Below are 12,064 nucleotides of genomic sequence, written 5' to 3' on the forward strand. Positions count from 1 at the left end.
TCTTCCCAAGCCCAACAGCACACACCGAAAGGCGCTCTGAGCAGGGACACACACCCTTCCCTCCTCTCCACAAACACACACAAGTCCCCAAAACCTATCTCTGCTCAACACAAACACCAAGCGGGACTTGAGGATGCACCTGAGAACCCCACCTCACTCCCTACCCCAGCTTTTTCTTTCCCCTACACCCCAGGGAGGGATGCTCCAGCAAACCCAGACCTACCTGAGCAAGCCAGCTGCACCCAAAGCCTCCCACGTGATGGGTGAGGAAGAGACACCTCCAAAAGCTTCACCAGTTTGGGGGCACGTCCCCTAAGAGCAGCCTTTCCCCCGTCACTGCCCATGCAGGACTGAGCCCCAGGCAGCCCCAAACCAGCACATTGAAAGGTGGGACAAGGGTGGGACTGGGACACCTGACTCCAACCCACCCCTGGGACTCCCCCCTTCCCAGAGCCCAGTACGCACCAACTGAGGGAGAAGAGGGGATGAAACAGCTGTCATGGAGCCTGCTAGCCGCTAAAACTACCAGCTCAGTGCTTGTCCTCCACACCACCAAAGCATCACCATCCCACTTCTGCCTCTCCATTCTCCTCTGAAGCCAGAAAACCCATTACTGCTGCTACAGTAAATACCAAGGGCTGCTATTTTTATCCAGCCCACGACCAGGCACGCTTTATTTTTGGTGTTTGAACTGCATGCTTTTTTTGTGGGAGGGGGAGAGGGAGGGGAGAAGGCAGAAGCGTGGGGGAAAAATGAGAGGAATGTTTCCCCGGGAGCAGAGTTTTCCATTGCTTACTTTAAGTCAGGCTAGCATCTGCAAACAGAAATCATAGCCAGAGAGCAGAGCAAGCAGCTGAGAAAGAAAGGTGGGAGAATGTTTGCAGTCACTTCGCATCGCCTTCCATCCCACCACACCAAGAAATACCCCAATATACAGTCCCTAGGTACCAGATGGGTGTTATGAAGGCAGGAGTGAAGCTCCCAGCTGTGTAATTGGGCAAACAGGTAAATAAATCAGCTGAATCTAATGAAATAAGGGGGAACAAAAGGGTGTTTCTGTTTTCAGTATCAAATTAGTAATGTTTTCCAAATAAAATTAAGGGTTGAGGGAATCTCAGACAAAATGGAAGTTATCAGGGGGCCTTTATGGCATCAGAAAGACTTGATCTCACATGAAAATAAAGAATTTGGGAAAGATAGATGGAAAATAGGGGCTGGAGGGGGGGATTTGATTTCCATATGGTCCTAGGCCTGGGCTCAGACCAACATCCCATGATCTGAAAGGAGCTTATCCAGCATGGGCTTACTCAGATCCTGTGCTTGAGGGGCACCAGTAAGCAGAGAGACATGTAATCTGGAGCAGCAGTGATTCATCAGCAGCTGAGTCACGGCTTCCTCTCACCCATTAAAGTTTCTGAAAAACAAAGCACAATCCCTTAGAGCCCAGATACGCTGGATGCCAAACAAAACTAGGAGGTGGCAGGTTCAACTTTCCCCTCAAATGTACGTTTTTTCCACACCACATATGAAAGAGCCATGGAATTCCTTGTGGCAGGAGACATCCACAGAGTCAAGCATCAAATGGTGTTTAGATTCTTTCAAAGCATCTCCTATGGGGTAGAGAATGTCGGGCTAGACAGAGACATGGACTGACTGACTGTATTTGTATATTCTTGCATTAATTCTAAGTTTCTTTAAGTCTATCCAATGCTTCCCAACTCAGTTTAATGGTATCGCTACACTTGATGGCATCAAGACTCTCCTTTATGGGTAGTAGCACCATGAGAGGTTTAAATGCTGAGGGCAGAATTATCAGTGCCCACCAGCTCCCCCACATCATCACAATGTTCCCACCTGAAGCCAAGCGGGTGCTCAGAGCACCTTGCTCAGAGGGGCCCCCAAAAAGCTGGAGAAAGTGCCCAGACCAGCAGCTCCACCCTTGGAAAGGCCAAATGAAATTAGTGACAAGAAAGCACCGAGTCCCAGTGGGGCGTTTGCCCAGGGAACAAAGCAAACCTCCTAGCTACCGTGGAAACAGCATCGCTGGGGACAGGCAGGGCTTTCATCCTCCTCAGTCCTGGGAATGGGTACCCCCACACCTGATGCCTCTGGCCACACTCAGCCTTGGAGACCTCTAATAATAAGTATTTCCAGGCAGCCCTACTAGAGTTGTTTCAAAGGTGATGTTATGCTATCGGGTGCTGTAGAGTGGCTGTGCATCCCCTGGGTGACTGCCAACATCCAGGTAGCTCCTGCATGCCCTGGGAAGGGTGTTTTCACAGGGTACCTGCAAAAAAGGGAACTGATGCAGTTCAGAGAGGGAGGGAGAGCTCGGATGGGTGAGCAAAGACGGGGTGAGACACGAACATGGTGCAAAGCCCAGGGATCTCCATCCTGTAGCATAAAACCAAGGAAAAATTTCCTGGTGTTAACAAATAGTAGATCTTTAGGTAAAAAGGGTTTGCTACTTCCTGCAGCACATAAACACCTTGCCAAAGGAGGCACCTGGCACAAGCTGTAGCCTGCAATATGCGTTTCTTGGGGTCTCGTGTCAGTCCAGCCCCAGCATTAGGATGAAGGCAGGAAAGCATAGGAGGCAGCTGGGGCTGGCAGGCAGCTTGCCTCCATTCCTCCTCTCCGCCCCCCTTTCCTCATATTCCCACTGCAGCCTTGCTGCTGGCGCTGCCAAGGCATGGCACCAGAAGCACAGGCCTGTTTTCCAGCATCCTCGAAGGGTCAAGCAGCCCTGGCTATGCCAGCTCAACCAGTTAGCACCAAGACCAAAGCTGAAAAGCCAGGCCACTGGCTCTGGAGCATGAAGAAGGGTGAGTGTGGGGTTTTGCAATCCAAAAAAAAAATTCAAGCCGGACAGAAAAATCCCAGCAAAATATTTTTCTAGTTGCAGCTTGCCCAGCTGTCAACCCTGTAACCCTGCATGGAGTCTGCTCAGCCCTGGACTAGAAAGCAACCAGGATCTGGTAGTTCTTGGGTGTCCCTCACATAGACATAAGAAATAAGTAAGATGAAGACAAAGCAACAGGTGAAAGCTGGGGGTGGCAATCTGAACGGAACCAAAATCAGTGTTTGAAAATATCAAAATCCTGCATGACTTGGACTGCCTTCCTCAGGTTCAAACATCATTCATTATCTCCATGGGTGCAAAGCACCCGTAACACTGCTGAGTGCTGAGCACAGGGGAGAGTAGCCCCAGACATCCCCTCCGGTGGGGATGCTCAGTCACCTCCTGCTTGGCTTCAGCATCCCTGTTCCAGGACAGAGTATGGGCATTAGGGTTGCATGGCAGCGATGGGGTACAGGGTGGCAGTCCTGGCACTGCTTTTTGGGAGATGGAGGTCTACCCTGTCCTTAGAAGCCTCCCAAGAACAAGAGCAGCATCACCACCCCTGTGAACCCCCACTGCTGCCCTCCCCCACCCTCAAAACTTCTGGGGAAACCTCTGCTGCACCAAAGCCCAGGCCTCCTTCCCGGCGAGGGGAAACGCTTTATTCCCCTCCTCTTCCCAGCAACTTTTGGGCTATTTCAGGCCCGGTTTGGTGCCTGCCTCCCCCCCCCCCCCCCCCCCCTTCTTTCCTAGACTAAACAACTCCGACTTTGCCAGCGTTTCCTGGGCGCCTGCCGACCCCGTGGCCGCAAAGCACCGAGAGCCCCTCGCCCCCCGCGCAGCCTCGGGGCTGTGTACGCGGGACCGCAGCGGTGGCCCGCAGCTGGAGCCCCAGGTGGGGCCAGCCGGGCGGCGGGGCCGGGCCGGGGGCGGGGAGGCGGGACAGGGCGTCCCATTTCCTCCGGGCGCCGGGAGCCTCTGCCGAGCGGATGAGCAGCGGCAAGGAGGAAGGTTAGCTGGGTGGCGGGACCGAGGGGTACCCGGGAGGGGGGCTGCTGAGCGTTGCGTCCCTGCCCTTCGCGTTATCCTTGGCTTTGAGTTGCCCAAACCCAGGGCTTTTCTCTGAGACTGTATCATTTGCTGCCGTGGCCCCGCGGGCGGGCAGCGGTGCAGGCAGTTGCCTGCCCCGGCGGAGCTGGGGCTGGGGCTGGTGCTGGTGCTGGGGTTTGGGCAGGTGCTGGCAGAGCCGGGTGGCTCGAGTGGCACTTGAGAAGTGACGGTGGAAAGCAACCTGTTCTCGGGGGACGTTTGTCAGATGGGGGCCTGCCCAGCACCAAGGGGTTCGGGTCGAAACGCCAGAGGTAGGGCTGTGCAACAAACTTTGCTGTTAGCTCTCCTTGGAGAGCCGTAGGGCTGGCCCAGGTGGGTTTGCATCCCCTAAACTGCAGATGCCTGTGAGCCACCCCAGGGAGGGCCATGGGTGGGCTGGGTGGAAGCTTTCTGCCAGCCTGGGGAGGCAGCGCTGCTTAAACAGTAGCACAGGGGAGCCCGAGATGGCTCAGAGGAGCTCCCTATGCCGTCAGGAACGACGGTGGTGCTTTTCTAAAAGCAAAACTGGTCTTTTGGCCAGGAGTTGCACTGATTCCTGGGCCAGTGGCAGCCAGGCACATGCAGATGGCAGAGCAGGCTCTAGGCAGCAGCTTGCAAAATAGTTTCACTTTAACCCTGTTATCCAACACTCATATCAGTAGTTTTCCAAATTCCTCACTTTGAGGGAATGAAAACATCTACACACAGCTTCTGCCTGGAATGTTTGGTGGTGGTGGGAATAAGATGAAGCTTTAGTTGGTTTCATTTGTTGGGTGGTGGCTTTTGGTGGTGGTGGTTTTTTGTAACGCTTGAGGAAGGTCTCTAGAGGCTTGCTGTGAGTTCTGGGAGACCAGCAGCAAAACTCTCATTATTCACTATTTCCAAAATAGTAATGTGCAGTCCCAGCTAAGGAAACTGCTCACCCTCAGTGTCAGGTTTCATCCAGCTTTCCTTTAAGTCTGCAGGTGCATATGGGAAAATAGATGTCACTCGTGTAACTGTGTCTCTGCTAGTTGTACTGGAGAGCTTGCAGGTTCCAACAGAGAAGTTAGCCTCTCCTAGCCTGACCTGTAGCTGTAACTGCCAGTGGAAAATGGATATAAAGCTGATATAAAACCAGTAACATAAAGTAGTCAAGTTTAATACTGCTTTCCACTGTAGCATCAATTGTATGAAGTGAGGTCTCACCAAAAGTGGGGGCTTATGCACATTAAGGAAGTGAGGGTGGCAGCAGGTCAGATGCTTTTGGGTCACCTTCCCAACTCCTAGTTGCAGCTGGACACCAAGCATGGAGGAGCTAAATAACCTAGAAATATCAGGGCCAAATCCCAGAAGTCATGAGCTGTAGGTTAGTTGGTCTCCAGAGCTGCCCCTGCTTTCAGTATGGATGCAGGGAGATGCTCCCTAGAGCAGCTCTGCTCCCACCTGAGCCAGGCTGCATGTCAGCCCAAAGTAGCAGGTTGAGCTTTCTTAGGCTGGAGGGAATTTCGCACAGACATAAGAGTCTGCTGAGTGTAAGCCTAAAGGACTTGCAAAATCAGGCCCTAAAAATTTCCATCTCTCTCCCCTCTGCCACAGTGACCCCTGCGTAGCAGTTTCCAGCCCTTTGCCCCTATTTTAAGCAAACTGCAACTTTTCCAAGAACTCTACCTTCATCATCAGCCACTGCGGTTGCTCTGCAGTGCACATCCTGCTCTGCAGGATGTGAGCAAGCCAGCATTGCCAAGGCAACCCCTCTGTTTTGTCTTCCCCATGCTCAGGCTGTCAGCTTTTACCCCTCCAGCTCAGCCAGGCAGGCCAGGCACACCAATGGTTTGTGCCATCCCAAGCGGGCCCTCAAAAGGAGCTTGTTTTCCACCCACAGCTGCCCGTAACTGGAGGAGTGGCAGGTGTTCCCCACCCTTGAAAACCGGCTCTTTCAGAGCCAGCATGGATTAAAGAACCTCATGTTGGATGCCCAAGTTCAATTAAAACTTACACAAGCTGCGCAAACCCCAGCCATGCAGAGCTGCCATCAGGCCGAGCCATCTATCCCTGGCTGTAGGATATCCCAAGCAAGTTACCATGTCAGCTTCACCCTGAGTTGCTGCCAGTACCAGCTACCCAAAACCAAAGAGCTCATTTAGCAGGGCACTTAGCAGCCCCACCTGAGATGCTGCCCTAACTCCCAGTGCCTCCCTGGCCCTGTTTCTTGGTCCCATACCTTGATCCAAAAAAAAAAGAAAACCCAACAGCTGACCTCCTAGATGGAACTCCATGTGCATTGGGCACACGGTTCACACCCATAGTGGGCCACAGCATGGACGCAGCTCTACCCCTTTGTCCCCTCTCTAAGGGGAGGTGTTGCTGTCACACCAAATTGAGCAGCAGCACAGATTCTTTCCTAAATGCAGCTCTCACTGTGCATGCAGACTTTCAGCTAGTGATGGGTGGCCTTGGGTAACCCCTCTTCCCTTGGGGTTGCTGGATCAAAAAAGCACCAGTTTTTCTACTTCCCCTCCTCCATCCCCCTTTTTTTTTATATTAAACTGAAGAACGCCTTTATTGAATACACAGACATCCCTTCATGTACAAAACAAAAGGCGATGCACACACTGAAAAGAAAAGGCATTTGAAAACCAGCTGCATAGCCATGCTGAAAGGTGGCCCTGGGATTTCACTGCTGCTTGCTCAGGGTGGTGGCAGGTACCTCTGCCTTCCCCTTGCAAGGGATGCTCAGCCACATCCTGCTTCAGGCTTGCCCATGGCAGCCACAAGTCCCTGGCTGGGCACTTCAGGAACAAGCAGCAAGGGCCTCTGCATTACATTCAGCTCTGGTTTAAAGGGGAAACATTTCAAAGGGCTCTGCATTATTTTTTCTTCTCTGCAAGCAATTAATTACAAGTTTAAAAGGAAGTTCCAGCCTCCTTCCCCGCCCAGAAGTTTAGAGGCAATAAATACAAAGCAGCTCAGTGCAGGAATAAAATTCTACATCCTGTTTTGTCTGAAATTAAGGCGGTTGTTGTCTCTGGCTTGGGTTTTTTTGTTTCTTTTTTGGAGTGAAGTGTACCATATGCATCCAGTATTCTTGCCTGGATAATGAGCTGTCAGGATATTTATGGATAAATGGCTAAACCTGCATCACATAGATGATTCAGGCTGAGAAAAGGGAGCTCTGTTTATTTGTGTTGCAGTTTAACCTTTACTTACAGCTACCCAAAGAAAAAGGCCTTGGTGAAGATGAAGGTTGGGACAGGGAGCAGTTTTAAGAAGCTGCTTTCACTTCTTCCTCCACTTGCCCTTTGCTAGTAATGCCTGTGGGCAGCAGATAGCTGAGACCTGCACCCAGAGATCCCTTGCTTATGTCCCCTGTGAGCAAAAGCAGGTCTGTAATGCTCACTGATGGCTCTAGGCAGGGAATAGGAAGAGGATGAATGGGATTTTAGTCACCAAGCCCTCAGTGGCAGCCTGTGATTTCTCAGATGGGGACAGTGGCAGCATCTTCTGCCAGGTAGGGAAATAAGGCAGTGCAGGGAGAGGTTGGTTTCCTGAGGCTGGAAACCTGCTCAACAGCAGTGATGGAGTTGGAAGAGGCTCTTCTGTCTCTTGGAGCACCATCCCTACCTCCAGGGTGCAGGCCAGGCCTCCCCACCATCCTGCTTGTCTACCTCCAAAAAAAACCCCACCATATGTCTATCTATATATGTATATATATTTAACTCCCTTTCTAGCGAGCAGAAACTGGAAGATGCAGCAGGCTGGACAAAAATCCAGCCATAAAACATTGGCTAAATGAAGACATGTAGCTAAAGCCCAAACCACCTCCCAGAGCACTATCTTTCATTTAGTTAATCTCAAATAAGAGTTTTTCAGAAAGGCTTCCACACAAATTAATACACCTATTTTCATCACATTTCCCATGTGCATGTTCAAAAGAGAAACCACCAGCTAATTAGCACCAGTTCAGCTATGCTTTCGTGAGATTCAAAACAATAAATACACAGCAGTCAGGCTGTTTCTGTGGGGGCCAGAGAGTTTAAACCCCTTCTTTTTAATAGGATCTGAGCACTTGTGAAGTCCCCTTCCCATTCCTCCCGAGAGGTGCTTTGGCTCTCTAAGTGCTGCCAGACGGAGAGCTAAGGAATTTGTGGTCATGGGGGACAAGTGGTGCAAGCCTTCCAGGACACCTTTAGAGTTCAGACTCTACCCCTTAGATTTTTATTATATGGAAGTGGTGGCTCTTCTTATACAATGCCTTGGTTTCCCCTCCTGTGCACATGGGAATTTCATCATTCCTTCAAGAGACTGTGGGGCTTGAATCCTGAAGGCTGGCAGACACTGCTCCACTGAGCAAGAGTGATTAATGTTAGAGCCTGATACTCCCCCTACCATATCTTCATCTGTACAATACATAGTTTAGTGAACCCCATGTTGAATGAGAACTGTAAACTCATGGCACAAAGCCCCCTGCCCTACTCCAGACCCCTGGGAGCTTTGCTTCGCCCCAGGAGAGGAAGAAAGCCATGAGCAGCAGCAGCTCCCTGCCCCTGGAGGAGGGCTTTGCTGGGAGCCCTGCCACTTAGCAGCACCTCTCCCTCCCTGAGGGAAGAGGAAAAACCTTACGTCAGGCTGCAGAAATGCTCCTTGGCCCTACCCAAACCCTTGGAGCAATTCCCAGGTGAGGCACCGCAGAGGCGGCAGCTCTTCCATCTCAAGCCAACCCCCGTCATCCCCCACCATCGCAGTTGGTGCAAGGCTGCTGGCCAGGGTCCACCCACCTGACCACCACCTGAAGTCCCACTGACCATAGTCCCCATCAAAAACCCAGGCAGTTTAACCACAGCCCCCATCCAAACCTGCTGGCAGTGCCCTGGGTGCTGGGGTAGCAGGAACAGCCCTCAGCATGGTGCCTCTACACTGCCGGGGCACAGGGCAGTGCCCTGCCCGCATCAGCTCAGCTGCCTATCCCAGACCACGGACTATGAGAAATGGTCTCTCCAAACCAGACACCCCATCCCAGGTTGGATCAGGGGTAAGCAGAGACTCATGATGTATTGAGTCAGAGCTCCAACAGCAGCAGTACCACTCTCTGCAGCGTTCCTTTGTCTGGACCTGGCATGTCCCTTTCTAGACAGGAAAGCTCATCCTGCAGGCAGTATTTCATTTGCTAAGAAATAAGCCCCACAAAAGGCTGAGCTCCGTGCTTTGGCTGCCAAGCAAGGGTTGAGATGTATGTCGGGGGAGTGGGGGGGCGAGGCGAGGCAGGATTTGTGCTTGGCCAGCTACTAAGGCAAGTAGGGATGTCCAAAGCCCTCCTCACCCATCCCCACCATAGAGAATGAATCCCTGGAGAGGTTGGGAGGTGGTGTTTCTCATATGGGGACATGCAAACAGATGTGCCCAGCAACATGGCCCAGCCCTTGTAACCCCAGACCCCTCCAAGGCAGCAGACCTCTTACCCTGCCCGAGGTTTTGACTGTGCTGGCAGCTCCATGGAGAGAATTGCTGAGGGAGTGGGCACCCAATCCATGTGATTTCCTGTCTCTGCAGGCACCATCCCCAAGAGCTTGTGGAGCCCACTAGCTGGTTACAGGAGCTGAACATATCCCAAGGGATCTTCAAGCAGAGGGAGCAGCACAGGCAGCCTGCCCGGGAGCCAACATGGAGCAGAAGATCAGCTCCTTCTTTAATTCCATCTTGGAGCTCATCCGTACCAAGCATGAGGAAGGGATCTTCAACACTGTCTGCCTGGCTGTGCTGTTGGGTCTGCCATTTGTCGTCCTCATTGCATTCATTTTCATCTGCTGCCACTACTGCTTCTGTAGCCGGCGGAGAGAAAGCAGGAAAAAAGGTGGCCCCAGCAGCAATGGGCAGCTGAATGCTGAGAGGAACAAGAAGAAAAAGAAAAAGAAGAGGGATGAAGAGGACCTGTGGATCTCTGCTCAGCCCAAGATGCTCTTGCTGGACAAAAGACCTTCCTTGCCCATCTAGTGGACAGAAGGGCGTAGAGGCCCTCTCCTCTGAGATGCCACCAGTCCTTTCAGCTCTGCACTGCAAGGGGCAAGGAGATGCCAAAGCTGCTGCCACTTTATGTTGACTTTCAAAAGAGGCTGAGCTCAGCAGCCAGCCAGCATGTTGAAGAGCCAGCAGAGAGCAAGGCAGTCAGGCACAGGTATATGCAAGCCCCTTCTCCCCCACCATGACAGTGTGCCTGAGAGCAGAACCCCCAAACAACAGGCATGCATATAAACAAGTGCTCTGCTGAGCACAAGGGTGACCTGCCACCAGACTGTATGTACCTCCCACCATAAGCACAGCACACATGCACTGGGCTGGCATGCAGTGAGCTGGGTGTGAGGCTCTCTCTCTGCACTTGTATGCAAGCACATGCACTGTGGCACTGACAAGGGTGCATAGGACCACATGCACAAAAAGACCGAGCTGCCTGCACACCCCCCCTGCACAAATACAGACAGCCACATGGGAAGCAAGCACAAGCATGGTGCATTTGCTTGCCCTGCCACAGAGATAGCACAACTTGACTGTCTAGATTTCATCCAAACCCAGCTTACACTGGAGACGCAAAGAAAGCCAAGTGCAGAGTTACCCAACAGCTCAACAATGTGCCATCTCCCTGGCCACCAAAACAAAGGCAGCTGCGAGCATCTGAAGATGCCTTCAGCCCAGCCTTAGAGACCTCAAGACACCATCTTAACAGAGCAAAGCAGAAGGATGCATTGCCACCTAAGCTAGAGGCAGGAAGGAGAGAGGAGGCTTCAAGACTGACCTTTTTGCACCAGCACTTAAAAAACAAAACTAAAAAAAAATCTTCCTTGAAAGACTGTTTTATACAGATTTGCCTTTAAAGAGCCCACCATGCTACTGCAAGAGTGGAAACACAAACCGAGGCTGTGTAAAGACTTAGCTATGGGCATTAGGGTTATTTATTGAATGACTACTAAAGAAGAGCAGGACCAAAGGCCCCTATGTTATGGGGCTAGGCACACCAAAGTGGTATTGAAGCAGCAGACACGCTTTCCCAGCACACTTGGCTGTCCCCTCTCTCTGCAAGCCTTTGTGCCACACATTAGACACGCAGAGGGCTTCGGTACAGCTGTCAAGCCAGCCAGCTCTGGGGTTTGCTGTAGAAGTAAAGTTCATGCCCACGGTCATTCCTTATCCAGAGATGCATTGTACAGCTGGACCCTGCACCCCTCTCCACCTTTATCTCCCTTGGACACACGATGCCTTGGCCAGGCACAGCACGCAGCTCTCACACTTATTCTGGTTTTCATCCTCTGCTCCCCCTAAGCCTGAGTGCCCAGCCTACTGCTGAGGAGTTGGGGGTCTCCTCTGCTCCCTGCTCTCTGATCCACCAGGCTTTGTCTCCATGAACTTGCTTTACCAGCAAGAGATGTGTGCATGTGATGAGAAGCCCCATCACATCTGGGTTTTGCCCTGCATCTGTACACTGGATATTTTTCTCCCATTTTCTTCCAGCTCTTAAGCTGCTGGAGCAGACCAGAGCTGACACCCAGAACCAGACATCAAGGGGCCAAGCAGCCAAACCAAAGTAGGCAAGCCTGGATGGAGCTGCCAGACACAACCACTTCCAGCCCAGGCAAGGGCAATGCCAACTTCCCCCAGCTCCCAGGGCCCACCCTGGCAGGGAGCAGAGCCACCAGTTAGAAGCATCTGCTTGTGCCACCCAGTCCCAGCGCAGCCTGTTTTGTCTGATGTGGATGGGGTGGTGATACTAACACCACGTCATGGGGTTTGGCTGTGTGTGGCTGTGCTGGGAACAGCTGGGAGGCCAGGCTTCTCCTTGCATAGCTGTTGAAATTGACCCCATATGTACCTTCTTTTCTAGCTTGCTATGTTACCATCAAAATAAGTGTCTTCCTTCTCTTCCAAAACAGGAAGTATCATATAATGCTATACAAAAATAGGACTTGCCACACCTAAGCCTAGGGAGAAACAGGCAGGAGTAGCTCTGGTCTCTGTCTCAAACCCCCAGTCCAATCAGGACCCTGGGGAACCAGCGCTACACTTGTATTATTCCTTCCCTGCTTTTCCCCATTCAGGTACTTTTCCCAGCCCTCCTGCCTCCATGCTCACCGGGTGAGCAAAGCAGCCTCCTCCCATGGGCAGGAA

General features: G+C 52.0%; 1 protein-coding gene across 1 annotated transcript; it reads left to right on the plus strand.

Annotated features, from left to right (window-relative positions):
- Positions 1-4,064: 4,064 nt before the first annotated feature.
- Positions 4,065-11,169, plus strand: KIAA0040 (KIAA0040 ortholog). Its single transcript, XM_057427055.1, has 2 exons — positions 4,065-4,203; positions 9,461-11,169. Exon 2 carries the CDS (start codon positions 9,572-9,574, stop codon positions 9,899-9,901), a length of 330 nt encoding a protein of 109 aa, XP_057283038.1. The 5' UTR covers positions 4,065-4,203; positions 9,461-9,571; the 3' UTR covers positions 9,902-11,169.
- The last annotated feature ends 895 nt before the right edge of the window (positions 11,170-12,064 follow it).

Source organism: Pezoporus wallicus, unplaced genomic scaffold (assembly GCF_028554395.1).
Source record: "Pezoporus wallicus isolate ANWC-B61680 ecotype Strahan unplaced genomic scaffold, APGP_CSIRO_Pwel_v1 scaffold_7107, whole genome shotgun sequence".
In the NCBI taxonomy this organism is placed as follows: domain Eukaryota; kingdom Metazoa; phylum Chordata; class Aves; order Psittaciformes; family Psittacidae; genus Pezoporus; species Pezoporus wallicus.